The 15,305-nt window shown below is 34.8% G+C and overlaps 2 protein-coding genes across 2 annotated transcripts; one reads left to right on the forward strand and one right to left on the reverse strand.

Moving 5' to 3' along the window:
• Positions 1 to 297: 297 nt before the first annotated feature.
• LOC139887584 (uncharacterized) lies at positions 298 to 834 on the reverse strand. Its single transcript, XM_071870662.1, has one exon. It carries the CDS (start codon positions 832 to 834, stop codon positions 298 to 300), a length of 537 nt encoding a protein of 178 aa, XP_071726763.1.
• Positions 835 to 1,326: 492 nt separating this feature from the next.
• On the forward strand, positions 1,327 to 4,058 carry LOC139863454 (uncharacterized). The gene is made up of 5 exons (XM_071852091.1): positions 1,327 to 2,481; positions 2,570 to 2,665; positions 2,766 to 2,890; positions 3,515 to 3,533; positions 3,639 to 4,058. Exons 1-5 carry the CDS (start codon positions 2,392 to 2,394, stop codon positions 3,864 to 3,866), a joined length of 558 nt encoding a protein of 185 aa, XP_071708192.1. The 5' UTR covers positions 1,327 to 2,391; the 3' UTR covers positions 3,867 to 4,058.
• The last annotated feature ends 11,247 nt before the right edge of the window (positions 4,059 to 15,305 follow it).

Consider the following 15,305-nt stretch of genomic DNA (forward strand, 5'->3'; position numbering starts at 1 on the left):
TTTTAGTTTTTTCATGAAGCACATATCAGGTCTCTTGCTCTCAACCCTAACATTCCACGCATCTTCCACAATCCTGTCGACATCAGTTAGATCAAACCACTCATCAAAAACTCTTATAGGTTTCGGGCCAAAATCCACATCTTTATCGCATAAGATTATCGGACAATGATCCGATAGGTTTCTATCCAATGCCACCATAGATAGATCTCCCCACATACTTACGAATTTTTCAGAAACAAGGAAACGATCAAGCTTACTATATTTAATCCCGTTATCGCATATCCTAGTGAATTTCCTTCAAACCAGTGGGACTTCAATCAACCTAGTGCTATCAATGAACCTATTGAAACGAGCAGCTTTCCTTTCGTGGAATTGGCTATTTTTTCTCTCATCCATACTCCTTACCTCATTGAAATCACCACAAAAAACCCACGCCACATCACCATACTCCATTAGACCTAAACTGGTCCACATCTCCTTCTTTTTATCGTCACTATGCGGCCCGTAAACATTGACAATTATCGTTTCACAATTATGACCTTTCCAATTACCTTTAATTGCTAAAAAATAATCTCTCTCAACAGCTTGGTTAACTACAAATGCATTAGTATCCCAAATCAACAACATTCCCCCCGATCTGCCTATTGCTTCTTTCTGAATGAATCCGAAATCTTTCGAGCCCCACAAAAACTCTACCCAATTATCCCCGACCAGGCCACATTTAGTTTCCTGAACCGCAATAATATCGGCCCTCGACTGATTACAAATCTCCTTAAACCACTTCACTTTACCTTCCTGTTTGAATCCTCGAATATTAAGTGATACTATCTTCATTAAAATAATAAAACGTACCGAAAGGGGATGAGCAGACTACTGTTGGGCAGAATTGCCCCAATTCAGACCCAATTCTCTTGCAAAATCCTCCAATTGGACACTATCTTCTGACTTTGAGCTCACTCGATTTTTTGATTTTGATTTTGAGTTCTTAGCTGCAAAACCTCGATTCTTTGAACTTTATTTGGATTTTATGCCCTTATTATTTTGCATCATCCTCTTACGAAGATGAAGACCTCTCGCTAAATCCTTCGCATAACCAATTCGAGATGACCCCTTCCAGCTACCCACTTTCTTCCAAATCTGCTCACTTTGTGGCTTCTGTTGTGACCTAGAATTACCCTTCATACTCGCTGGAGCTTCATCTCCCATCGATTGATTTACACTTCGCTGTTCTTTCCTAGTACTCAACTCCGATGAATTGTGTTCCTCTCTGAAAAATCTTGCCCCAGGACCTCGTTTAGATCGTTCGGTTGTTCTACTTCTCTTTTATTGAACGTATCCTCTATAATTTCTATATCCTCTTCGATATCCCTATTATTTCCTTCAACTGGATACTCCTGTTGCACACCCGAATTGAATTTCTTTTCTACCGGGCCATTTACCATTGCTTCAAAGCCCATTGAACTTTCAATGTTTGCCATCTGTTCAGGCCCATTATTATCATTATTATAATTACCCACCTTCTCTTCTATTTGGGCCGTCATACCTGGCCCAACACCAGAATTAATCTTGTTATCATTATCCACCTTATCATTATTACCCGAATCAATTTCCTCTGCCCCAAGTTTCAAATTAACCACTTCTTCCTCGCGTGCGCCGTCTTTGAAAACAGAGTCTTTTGGCGTATTGTCAGTCTTGTTATTGGGGATTGGTCCACCATGATTTCTGCAGAAGGACTCTTCAGTTTCCATGGATTTTGAACGGATGATTTCTTCAATCTTTTCGTCTTCCAGAATCTGATCTCCCATCTCCTTGTCATCATCGGAATCTTCATCATCATCGGAGACTGAATCTGAATCCCACTCACTTGTGATTTCATCTTCCATGTCGATCTCCACTATATCGCTGACTTCCTCGATAACTTTAACATAGAACACTGTATCCCCAGCTTTGACCCTGACCGTATCATTAATCAGTTCGTATCCTAATAGTTTAACCATTACCCTTCCAATTTTGAGATTTTGATTGCCTTCTAGTTTACAGTTGCTTAGCTCCAATATCGGACCATACCACCCTGTGATTTTTTTGAACGTATTCTCCGTCCAGTACTTGGCTGGTACCCCAATCACACTTACCCACGATAATCTTCCAGAGTGTCGGTGTTTTGGTTCCCATTTTCTTAGGTTTTTCATCCATCTTTTGATGTTGTGGTTTTCGTTATTTAGTATGTTCTTCACAGCATCTTCTGAGTCACAAACAATCATTATCTCGAAACCTCCCAGATACTTGATCTCTCTGTAGGTCAAATTATTTTCTTTTATTTTATTTTTGATTAAAAATGGCAGTGGACCGTGTGTATCATACTTGCTCCGTAAGCGAGCTCTGTATAATGACATGTCAAGATATACCTGTTGTGCCGGATATATGCCATGTAGTGGAAAATGTGGTGAAAGTAAGTGTCCTGAATTATGCCTTTGCACAGAGGTAAGCACATATCTCTAAAGTATCAATAACTCATTTCTATATTTTTGCTTGTAACATGACTAACATTGGTTAATTTCTAAAATTTTAGGTGTTTTGTTGCTTTGGGAATTCAGTAGCATCAACTCGTTTTCTATTGCAGGATGAATTCAACATACAAACTACTCAATGTGATAATTGCATCATTGTAATATATTCTTATATAAATTAAATTCTTTTATGTCTTTGGTCTTTAAGTTTAATACTTGACATTAGTTACTTAAAAGTTTGTTTTACTTCTGTTAAAGGGATTCATGTTTTGCCTTCAACAACTAGCATGTATATTCTCAATTGTTGCTTGTCTTGTTCGAAATGATGAACTTAGTGATGCATCTGAGGCGCTCAATTGCTTAGCCGACATGGTTTACTGCACGTGAGTATTATCAATATATAACTTCTTATATTATATTATATTTTACCATACACTAAAATATAAGGGAATTGATATTTCCAAACTTGTTTTTGATAGATTCACACAAATTTACTAAACTACCCTCAATGATGTGTTATGTAAATTTTTCATTTCAAATTATTGGAGGGTATAACTGAAAAATAACAACATATATGTGTGGATCTATCAAAATCATGTTTGGAAATATCACCTCCCATGTAAACACTATGACTAATAATTGATGACGCCAGCTTATGTCATCAATTATTACCTTTTTAAATACTTTTTTTTTTCCTCGGAAAATACTAAATTACCATATACTAAATGTAAACCTTATGAATAGTAAATGATGACGTCAGCTGACGTTATTACTTATTATTTTTGTAATTTTTCACAATAAAATATCATATACTAAAATCTAAACACTATGAATAGTAAATGATGATGTTAGCTGATGTCATCATTTATTTTTTTGTAATTTTTTATTTTATTTTTCTCAAAAAAAGAAAACAAAATTTACCGTATCACAAAACGCGGACTTATTCAACTCGTTTATACATCAAAATGGTCTTTTACTAACGTGTTTATTTTAATATCCGCTTACAGGGTTTGTGCGTGCATGCAGGTATATCTTATTTTCCACCATTTTAATTTTTAAACATATATTATATAGTAGTTTAAAATTCAATTTCGGAACTCTATTCGATGTAAACTTAATAATTATTTGCAGACACAACACAAGGTTGAAATGGACAAACGAGATGGTAATCTTGGATCACAACCAATGACTGTGCCTCATGCTCAGCAAATGTCAAGGTTTGATCAGCCACTTCCTCCACACGTGGCGTATGGGCCACCAGCATCCGGTGGTTATCCACCTGGATCACCACCACCGCCAGCTCAAGGTTACCCACCTACCGCCTATCCTTCACATGGCTATCCAACTCCAAGTTACTAGAGGTAAATGCATTCGTGGTGTAGATCCATCATTTTTCAATGGCAGGTTAATAGGTCAAAGCACATAGAGTTATATACAGTAATATAGTTTTGAATTATGTTAGTGAGACTAGTGCTTATGGTTTATACTCCGTATATTACTATATATTGGTACATGAATAAGATTGCATGCTTCATGAAACTAAGTTTAAACGTGTTATGTATTATATTCTTTGTTCCCCCACACGCTGGACAAAAACGTGTGATTTGGATACGATTCTATCTTGTAGAGCATGATATATTTAGTTATTATTGCGGGAATTTTATTATACAAACAGGAACGTGAGTTCGGGTGATAAAATTACGTACAAGCTAGATCCACAGAAGACATAAGAACATTAAATTGTCATGGCAACAGTGGATAACAGATCCAAGATCGGTGGGTTCATTTGGTTTTACTCGTACGGGTGTTGGCTAAAGTACCGCACTTATTTTTATTATCAGACACAATCGATCTGATATGAATTGTATATAACTCTGTGTTCGTGAAAAATATGCATTCGAGCTATGAAATTTTGTACCATTTGGCTCATTGAAGGTCTTGCATCTCTATCTTCTTCTGCACATTGTAAAGCGATTTTCACAACGTTTTTCGACGTTCTTGAATCATATCCATTGCACGTCTTAATATCCACAATTTTATCACTGCCATTATTATTTCGACGTTCGAGTGCATGAGTCCCATTTACACTTCACAAATGGTAATTGTGAGAGGGATCTCATGCGAGTGCATGAGTCCCATTTACACTTCACAAATGATTTAAACACTGCCGACACATATATAAATATTATTTAATATATAATATATTTAATCTTTAGAATTAATTAAATATTATATTATATTCTCGTGCATAGTTGATTTGTAATTTTAGCACCGATGAATTGTACGTTGGCGCTCGACTTACGTGCCGATTCCGGTTTTTCGAACGTCCTTTCGTACGCTTAGAAAACTTGTACTTTACGTTTCGCGACACGTACCTTTATCAATAATTAGACTTATTTCACCAATAATTATACTAATTGAAATGTAACTTATTCATTTGAGTGTTTTGGTCATTTGCTTCTTTAAATCAACGTCTCGATATATATACATATACATATATATAATAGTATTATTTAAATCAAAACATTTTATAACTAATTTAATATTAAATTTTATTGTAAAATAAATATTTTCATTTCGAAATATAAATTTGAAATATTCATTTAATAATATAATATTTAGTTTTCAAAACTAATTATATAATTTTAAAAATCGTTTCAAAATTATTATTTAGTAATACTTTTATCTTTTTGAAAATATATTTGCAAAGCTTAAGTTCCTCAAATTTATATTCATAAATGAATTATCTCGTAAAATATTTTAATAATAAAGTTCTTTTTAACTGAAAACGTTTTAGTACGTTTGAAACGAAATCAAATAAATATGATAATTTTGTTTTTCAAAACTAAATATATTTAAGAATCATTTCGTTAAAAGGTTAAAATAATAGAAATCGTTATATCATAAAACGTTTTAGAAAAGTAACAATTATATATACTCATAATAGTTTTCAAGTTTTTAAATTACCGTTTATTGACGAAGCGTGGGATAAATGTATGAAATCATCTTAATATAAAACGTCAATTTACTTAACTTGTCGATATTCAACATCTATGTTATTTACACTCCACCTTCTTACTTTCACATTAATTAATATGAAAGCTTAAATAATTATCTTAATAAAAGTCACAAGTGAAATATAGTAAAGCATGTATTGGAAATCAAACAAGAATCTCCACTAACTTTTGTCTAACCTTCGTTAATTGACACATTTGTTCTTACTTGTAAATCACTTTACCATTTATTTCGAATACCGTTAAAAAGAATAGTTTTCTCAAATCATAGTGGACCTCATAACAGAGACCCGTAATCATAATCACAATGTATCTGATAATTAAGTCATTTGATATTATCTTTTAATTCCGTCGATAATTATATTAAATATATTTTGAAACAAATACGTTCATGTAAATTATTATACATATAATACTTTGTTAAAGTTTTCAATTAATATAACTATATCTTATATATATACATGTCTATACACATGAATGTTCGTGAATCGTCGGGAATGGTCAAAGGGTGATTGATTACATGAATGTAGTTCCAAAATTTTGAGACTTAACATTACAGACTTTGCTTATCGTGTCGGAAATATATAAAGATCAAGTTTAAATTTGGTCGAAAATTTCCGGGTCGTCACATTCCAATGGATAAGTAATCGCTCAAATAAGCTATCACTATAGTGGAGTCAATGGCTAGATAATCCTAGTGTTTATGATGACCATGGCTAGCATATATCTTTTTTGTCATGTCGATTGTATTTCGTGTGTATTTGGTCTGCAAATCGAGTTTGTAATTTTCCTGCTAGTTTAGTCTTTTACGGCCTGCTTGTTGTAGCCATCATGTATCTTTTCTCAAGCATATAGCTCTATGCTTCCTTGTACCTATCATTGATTTAATGAAAATGCCTTTTGCCTTTCAAAAAAATAAAATAAAATCATACATTAAAACAATAAGATCATATGGGTTCACTTTGTAATCAATTTTGGACTTAACAGTACACCTAGTATGTGATTACGTACTAGTTCAACGCGGTTATCGGCAACAAGGTTGATGGTTTGACATCCTCTCCGGGCTCAAGTCTTACAAGGATAAATCGGTTGTGAAGTAATCCATATTTTCGTTAGTTTGTTTCGTTAGTTGGTTCGGTTAGTTTAATTGTTAGCTTCTTGTTATCGTTGTAGTTTCCCTCATTTCATTGTGGTGTTTCTTGAGATGCGGTTATCAGCTTTCTAGCTCATGGTTGTAGCTTTGTTAGTTGGTTATTGTTTATTTTTAGTTGGCTCATGGTCTTAGCTTGGTTAGTTGGTTATTTTTTTAGTTGGTTAGTGCTTGTTAGGTTCGTCTTGTTATCGTAAGCCATGTCGCTTATAGCTTGTATCTTCGTTTTGTTATATATATTTTTTTCTTCGAAAAAAGGACTTATTAGTATAGTATTCGCTTTTTCGTCAAAAAAATTATGTGAAAATAATAGGGTTAAAGTTACAAATAAGTCATATATATTTTCATTTTGTTTTTCCATTTTAGGTTATATACCCCATAAAATAATATTGTAAGTCATAAACCTAAAATCGTGTATAAATGTAAACGAAGTAAACTTTTTTAACCGCTACAAAAACATGTGATGACTTGTCATCTAATGTGACGTCGACTTGTCATTATATTACAGACTATATATCCCATAAAATACTATTGTTGTAACAACCCAACCCAATATACAATCGAACACGCATAAGAATTTTTTTTTTTTATTACAGGGGAGTGCGCGGCGCGCACAGGTCTGTTTCAGTTCTGTCCGATTTTGCAATTTTTCAAATAAAGATCTCCCACTTCCCGACATATTTAGATGAAACGCTTTTCACAACATGTCATAATAGTTAAAACTCACACGATTCAATAATAAAATGAGTTTTACAAAACCGGGCCCACATCGGCCGTTTTACAAGTTTCATACAAAACACGAGTTTCGACCACATTAGTTTAAATTCCAAACGACACTAAGAGCATGGTGTTTGGGGTTAAACTACCCAAATCTCGGTCAAACACCAAAAGCTATCACATCCAAAAGCGTCCCCTATCAAACAAGCAGGAATCTCTAATCCAACCGTACGCCCTTACCCTTGTCAACGCCCGAGCCTATAAAAAGATAAACAACGAGAGGGTAAGCTAAAGCTTAGTGAATGCAATAATTATACATATATATATATATATATATATATATATATATATATATATATATATATATATATATATTATATATATAACTTACTTACTTGCACACACTTACAACAAATCCGTATACCTACTAGCAACATAATTAGCATACCATTATAATGTATAACGCTAAGTCCTCGATAACACAAGCTAGTATAACAATATCATATAACGCAACAATACAATATGCTACAACACAATACATAAGCATTGATGTTCACAACATCCATTAGTATTCGAATCCCAAGGCTAGCTCAACGAATGGTATCATCAACATCGAACTTAATTCCCATTCGTCCCAATAAATGTGGTATCGTCAACATCGAACTTAAACCCACATATGAGGTATCGTCAACATCGAACTTAAAACCCTCATCGAATTTCTCTACAATAGCGGTATGGCTTCGTCAACATCGAACTTTAAATCCATACATGAGGTATCGTCAACATCGAACTTAAACCCTCATCAAACGTACCAACAATATACTCTAGGATATGGTATCGTCAACATCGAACTTTAACCCATACCCCACAAGCAAATAAATCATATACATACATATATAATTATTCCACTCACCTCAACGATTTGGTGATGATTTTATACTTCCGAATGCTTCAAAGCCGAGTACCTAATACACTAAGTACTCAATTAACAAATAAACTTGTTGGGCTAAATACCAACAATTCACTCAAGTGCATTTAATGACTTAAATGCATTAAATGCCCCATTTTCGCCAAAACCGCCCCTTAAGGGTTAAGACCATCGTCAATCACTTAAAAGCTAGTGATTAAGGTCTATCAACACTAACTATAACACAATTAGGGTAATTCATACCCATAATCCCCAACTAGGTCAATCATTAACCCCTTTGACTCATTTAAAATCAACACACCCATTTCGGGTCATCCACTAACCCAACTAACACCCATTTACCAATTAGTTAGGTGTGCTAGTAATTAACTAACCAATTAGGACTCATAAACCTCAATTAACACTTTGAAACCCTAGGTTAGTTACCATTGAGTCTTCATGACTCCATCTTACCCAAGAACACCCAAAATCAACAAATACGGGTTTTAAGTTCTTCGTTTACCCAAACCCTAACCCTACACAAAATCAAAGTAAGGAAAACAAGATTAGAGCTTACCACTACAACCACAACGTAGCTAGCGAGTAGATGAACGACTTTAATACCCGCACTTTGGCCCGAGAACAACTTCTTCCTCTTGGATTTAAGCTTTCTCACTCAAGAAATCACACTCTCTCTCCAAAATTAAAGTGAAGAATATAAAGTTGTTGAAAATAGAGTGAATGATACCCCAAGATCTGACCTACTGGCCTCCAACTCGTCCACAAGTGAAATTACCAAAATGCCCATCAAAATATCTGAATAAAACAACAGAACCCGGCTACAGTGAGGAGTGCTCCAGGCGCACCCCTAAGTGTGCGCTGAGCGCACCCTGCTCAGTTCGCCCTCTGACCTCTGTTTTAATATACAAGGTCACCCACACTTCATGTGCCCTATTTACTCTGCTGTACAATGAAGATTAGGGTCTTACAACTCTCCCCCACTTGAATCGGAGCACATCCTCGCGATCCAAGCCGCATGACAAGAGGGAAGATAAACCAACACGAATTCTTCGGGCTCCCAAGTAAACTCAGAACCTTTACTACGACGCCATTAAACTTTAAAAGTCCTAACCTCTTTATGTCTCAACCTTTTGACCTTCTCATCGAGTATGGCAATCGGCTCCTCAATATATTCTAACTTATTGTTTAGCTCAATCTTGTCTAACGGTACCCATGATGAATCATTCGCAAGACACTTACGGAGATGGGAAACATGAAATGTATTATGGATCCCCGCAAACTCTTCGGGTAATTCCAAACGATACGCAACTTCACCAACACGAGCTAAAACCTTAAATGGCCCAATAAATCGAGGAGCTAATTTTCCCCATTTTCGAAACCGAATAACACCTTTCCATGGCGAAACCTTAAGCATCACCATGTCACCTTCTTGAAATTCGATCATTCGTCTACGCTTGTCGGCATACGACTTTTGCCTATCTTGAGCCTTTTTCAAATGATCCCGAATCATATCAATCTTGCTATTCATTTCTAAGACCAAATCGGTACTCCCGATTTCTTTTTGACCAATCTCACCCCAACAAATCGGAGTTCGACACCTTCGCCCATAAAGCATCTCATAAGGTGGCATCCCGATACTAGTATGATAACTATTATTGTACGAGAATTTCACCAAAGGTAAGTGCTCATCCCAATTACCACCGAAATCTATAATACATGCCCGTAACATATCCTCCAAAGTTTGATTCGTACGTTTGGTTTGACCGTCCGTTTGAGGATGATATGCCGTGCTCAATTTCAATTGTGTACCCATATCTTCTTGAAACTTTTCCCAAAACCGAGATGTGAAACGGGTATCTCGATCCGAAATAATAGATATAGGAACCCCATGTCGAGCGACTACCTCTTTGATAAACAATTTAGCCAAAGTCTCCGATGATATCGCTTCCCGAATGGGAAGAAACAAGGCACTTTTCGTCAATCGATCAACTATCACCCAAATCGAATCAAATTGGGTTCTCGCCGTCTTTGGTAATTTTGTAATGAAATCCATGGAAATGTGCTCCCATTTCCGTTTCGGAATTTCCAACAGTTGTAACTTACCATACGGCTTTTGGTGTTCGGCTTTAACTTGCAAACACGTGACACATTGCTCAACATACTTTACAACATCACGTTTCATGCCCGGCCACTAATAATCTTTCCTTAAGTCAAGATACATTTTCGTCGCTCCCGGATGAATGGAATACCTTGACTTATGTGCTTCATCAAGTAGCACTTGTCGATAATCACCCATCTTAGTGTAATGACCTGGACTTTTTCGATCGATCTATACTTATAAGATTAATATTTACATAAATTAAACCTTACCAACATGATAAGCAACCCAAATTGTTGAGACTTATGTTTTTGAAAAGAGAATTAACACAACGTTTGACCGTCTAGTTTGACCGATGATATCACGAACTATATAACATATGATAATTATACGTTTGTGTATATATATGTATATATACATATTTAACATGATCTAAGGATGTTTTAATATCTCATTTTGTATTAATAACAATAAGTTATAAGTATATTTTGAAACTACTAACTTAAGTTTTCAAAACGATAACTTTAAGTAACGTTTTTTGATATAAATACTTATAACCTATAATGTTTATACATATATCGTATATGTAATGTATTTAATCACTTTTTAAGGACTTAAATACATAAAACAATATAAGTATATTCACAAAAGATAACTATATTTGAATCCTCGTTCCGTTTTCACAAGATTTCTATACGTATATCTAGAGTATATGTACTCGTATCATACCTAACTTCTATACATATTTACTATTGGTATATACACATCAAATCACCACCTAACTAGCCTTTGTTACTGCCCTAAGGTAGAGGTAATTACTTTTGTAAGATAGTATGACTAATTACACAAGATTACAAGCATGGAAATTTGTCCATGTCCCCCCCCATTCACGTTTTTAATGGGGGTATTCTCACCTCATTTTGGTTCAACTTCTATCATCATTTCTCTAGCTAAACACACACACTTACTAGCCTCATGTCTCTCTAAGAACTCCAGCAAAAATCCTCTCAAGAATCACCTTAAACACCACCATAACAAGATCAAACAAAAACACTACAAAAATACAACTTTCATTTCAAGTTTATGTCTTAAGTTGCTTCCAATCTTTCATCCAACTCCATCACTCTTTTGGTTCTAGGTTTTTACTTCTCTTTTACAGCAATCTTGTCCAAGTAACTTGAGGTAGTAACTTTGTTCATAACCTTATTCGATTCATATATATATAGCTATCATATTTTATGGTATACAATTTTAACAACAAGAACATAGTTTGAATGATTTCAAACTTGTTTGCAAACTAAATAGATCCTTCTAACTTAACTTTTAAAATACTTCAAGACCTGTAATATATCATAAATATATGCTAATTTAGCAAGGTATAACTTGGTTTTTCAAAGAACACCTTAAAAACTGAATTTACGACGTCGGAGTGTAACCGGGGGCTGTTTTGGGTTGGATAATTAAAAACTATCTTGAACTTTGAATTGGAGGCTTATTTTATGGAAAATTGATATTTACTATGAATATGATAACACATAAAAATTTCATGATTTAACTCAAAGTATAAGTATTTTTAGAAAAATAATCATTTAATGTTGTTTACATAAGGGAAAATGATCAACTTCATAAGTTTCACCAAAGTTTGACCTATGACCTGTGATTTCGAATAAAAACTAAGGTATTTACAGTTCATATTCTTAAAGAAGGACTCGATCCAAGGAAGTGGCAAGTTGAACCAACGAAAACGGAGTTGTAACGAAGAAACTATGACCAAAACAAGATCGGATATCCAAAACTAGTTTAGCCACGAAAATAATTGGAGAAAAATTAAATGAATCACATCTTTCTAAAATAACATGATATTTTATATATATGTACTCATAATTTAATTTTATATATTTCAGGACCACCCGTAAACAATACGAGAAGATTAATCATAAGATCCCATGATTGTACGCAACACGTCATTTGACAACACCGGTACTTTATGTACGCAACACGTCATTTGACAACACCGGTACCATGGGTCAAGATTAATCCCGACCAATACAAATACGATGGGGTTTTATTTATTTCGATGGGGGTTTTATTTATTAAATACCTAAATATGAACCATTAAAATTGAATTACTAACATCGGACTGCTAACTACGGACTAAGAAATTATTAAAACTATTAAAAGTATAATAAGTATATATATGTGACGATTGTTTAAAATGGAAATATATTGATAAACTATATATGGATAGGTTCGTGATATCAACCGGAGACCAAGTCAAAATATATATATCTTCAAGGCAAAAGTGAGTATATAGTCCCACTTTTAAACTCTAAATATTTCGGGATGAGAATACATGTATTTTATGTTTTACGATATGGACACAAGTAACTGAAAAATATATTCTACGTTGAGTTGTACCACTGGCATACTTCCCTGTAGCTTGGTAACTAATATTTACAGCGGTATTGTAAACGCGAATCCTGTTGATAGATCTATCGGGCCTGACAACCCCAACCGGACTGGACGACCAGTATTCAACGGTTGCACAGTACTTCGTTTCGTGACTACACTTGGTACGGTGTAGCAAGATTTCATAATAAAGGGAATATGCGACGTGATTAAATGTTAAGTATGGTTACCAAGTGCTCAACCACTTAGAATATTTTTATTAAAATGTTTACATATGAAATCTTGTGGTCTATATTTATATCGCTGCCGGCATTAAACCTATATCTCACCAACTTTATGTTGACATTTTAAACATGTCTATTCTCAGGTGATAACTAAAAGCTTCCGCTGCAACATGTTGAATTTAAGCAAGATCTTGAGTATGCATATTTGTGTCAAAAATAAAACTGCATATCCGAGGAATTGTAATGTAAAATATGCTAGAAATCGTATTGTTATCATCACATGTAAAGTTAGTAAGTCTAAGATTATCGCTAAACGATAATCATCTTTATATTGTCTAAAGCTTGTATTAACATAAGAGTTATGGTTTGTAATGTAAAATAAATGCAGTTGTTCTTTTAAAAATGTCGCATATAGAGGTCAATACCTCGCAATGAAATCATACGTTATCTAACTCGTTCTTATGGTTAAGGACGGGTTATGACATGTGGTATCAGAGCGGTGGTCTTAGCGAACCAGGTTTGCATTAGTGTGTCTAACTGATAAGTCGTTAGGATACATTAGTAAGTCTGGACTTTGACCGGGTCTGATTTAAAAACCATTGCTTATCATTGTTGGTTAAAATTTATATGTAAATATTATGTAGTACTAATGGGTTAGTTGTTGTGTGATAGATGTCGGGCTCAAAACTTGTTATCACATTCAGCGACTCCGAACCAGAATCTTCAGATGGTGTTCCAGTCATTAACCTATCCGATGACGAAAATGATATCTTTGGGGAAGACTCACAAATTCCGGATGAACCGACTATAGAGAACCCGGAAAGTGAACCCGAGGAGGAAAGTGAACCCGAGGAAGAAAGTGAACCCGAGGAAGAAATACAAGAAATTACAAAAGACAAGTTCGAACTAGGAAAGAAACGAAAGGCTAATGAATTAGAAAATTCAAATCCCGAGTTTAGTAAGGATGATGTGGCACCAACTCCACTAGACACTACCACCCCTATTCCCGCTATTCCTATTTGTTCTATCCCGGCATCCAGTTCTTCAGCCCCACCGCCAAAATATAGGCAAACAGCTAGGATAAGCGTTAGGCCATTCCTTGAACCTAAACGTCCTAGAAAATAGACCAAACGATGCACTACCGTATTAAACCATGGGATCATATAATGTTTTGTATAATATTACTAGTGTGGTTTGCTTAATATTCGATGTAAGATAAGCATATGTAAAATAGTGAAGTATGAAATGCAATAATTTTCCATGGTTAAGTATTATTTAGATGGTAGTAATTGGTTCTGTACTAAGCTATTAAGTATGGACATTAACGGGTAGGTACTACCCTAGATATAATTATAAAATGCTAATAAGAAGAAAAGGCTTTTATAATAATACCTGGTTCATATTATTAACAAGCTATAATGTACTATAAATACACACTACATCTATAATAATCCATGTGAATAATTATTTTCTTTCATTAGGAAATGGCGCGATTGAATCGAATGACGGAACAAGAAGTCGAGGAATTCATCAACCAACGAGTGAACGACAGAATGTTATGGGTCGAGGCTGCAAGAGCTGCTGCAGTTAACCCAAATCCTCGTGTAGGATGCACCTACAAAACTTTTCAAGCTTGTAAGCCCTCATCATTCAGTGGAACAGAAGGACCGATCGGTTTAACCCTGTGGATAAAAAAGATGGAGACTGTGTTTAAAATCAGTGGTTGTGTTAAAAAGGACATGACCAAGTATGCATCATGCATTTTACAAGATAGTGCACTCACGTGGTGGAAAAATTATGTGAAGGCTGTAGGAGGAGATGTAGCTTATGATACTCCTTGGGAAGAATTCAAAACAATGTTAATCAACGAGTATTGTCCAAGGAACGAGGTTAGGAAGTTGGAAGATGAATTACGAAGCTTGAAGGTTGTTGGTACTGAAATCACCAACTACAATCAGCGATTCATGGAATTAGTTTTGCTATGTCCTGAATTGGTTCCAACCGAAGAACGGAAGATTGAAATGTACAAAGATGGTTTGCCCAAAAAGGTCAAGGCAAATGTTACAGCATTGAAACCTAAGACAATTCATGAAGCTATAACCATGGCAAACGAGCTAATGGATCAGGTCATCATGGATAAGAAAGTATCCAATACTGATGTGAAGGTATCAGGTAACAAAAGAAAGTGGAATGGAAATTATGATCGAGGTAACCAACAACAATCTTTTAAGAAACAAGAAATCACGCAAGGTGCGGGT

The sequence above is a fragment of the Rutidosis leptorrhynchoides genome, chromosome 1 (assembly GCF_046630445.1).
Source record: "Rutidosis leptorrhynchoides isolate AG116_Rl617_1_P2 chromosome 1, CSIRO_AGI_Rlap_v1, whole genome shotgun sequence".
NCBI lineage: Eukaryota > Viridiplantae > Streptophyta > Magnoliopsida > Asterales > Asteraceae > Rutidosis > Rutidosis leptorrhynchoides.

Bases quoted from the DNA above. Each gene is read 5' to 3' on its own strand.
- LOC139887584 (XM_071870662.1), bottom strand. From the start codon at position 834: ATGAAGATAGTATCACTTAATATTCGAGGATTCAAACAGGAAGGTAAA.
- LOC139863454 (XM_071852091.1), top strand. From the start codon at position 2,392: ATGTCAAGATATACCTGTTGTGCCGGATATATGCCATGTAGTGGAAAA. The intron at 2,482-2,569 runs GTAAGCACATAT...CTAAAATTTTAG, and splicing joins AATTATGCCTTTGCACAGAG to GTGTTTTGTTGCTTTGGGAA. The intron at 2,666-2,765 runs GTAATATATTCT...CTTCTGTTAAAG, and splicing joins AATGTGATAATTGCATCATT to GGATTCATGTTTTGCCTTCA.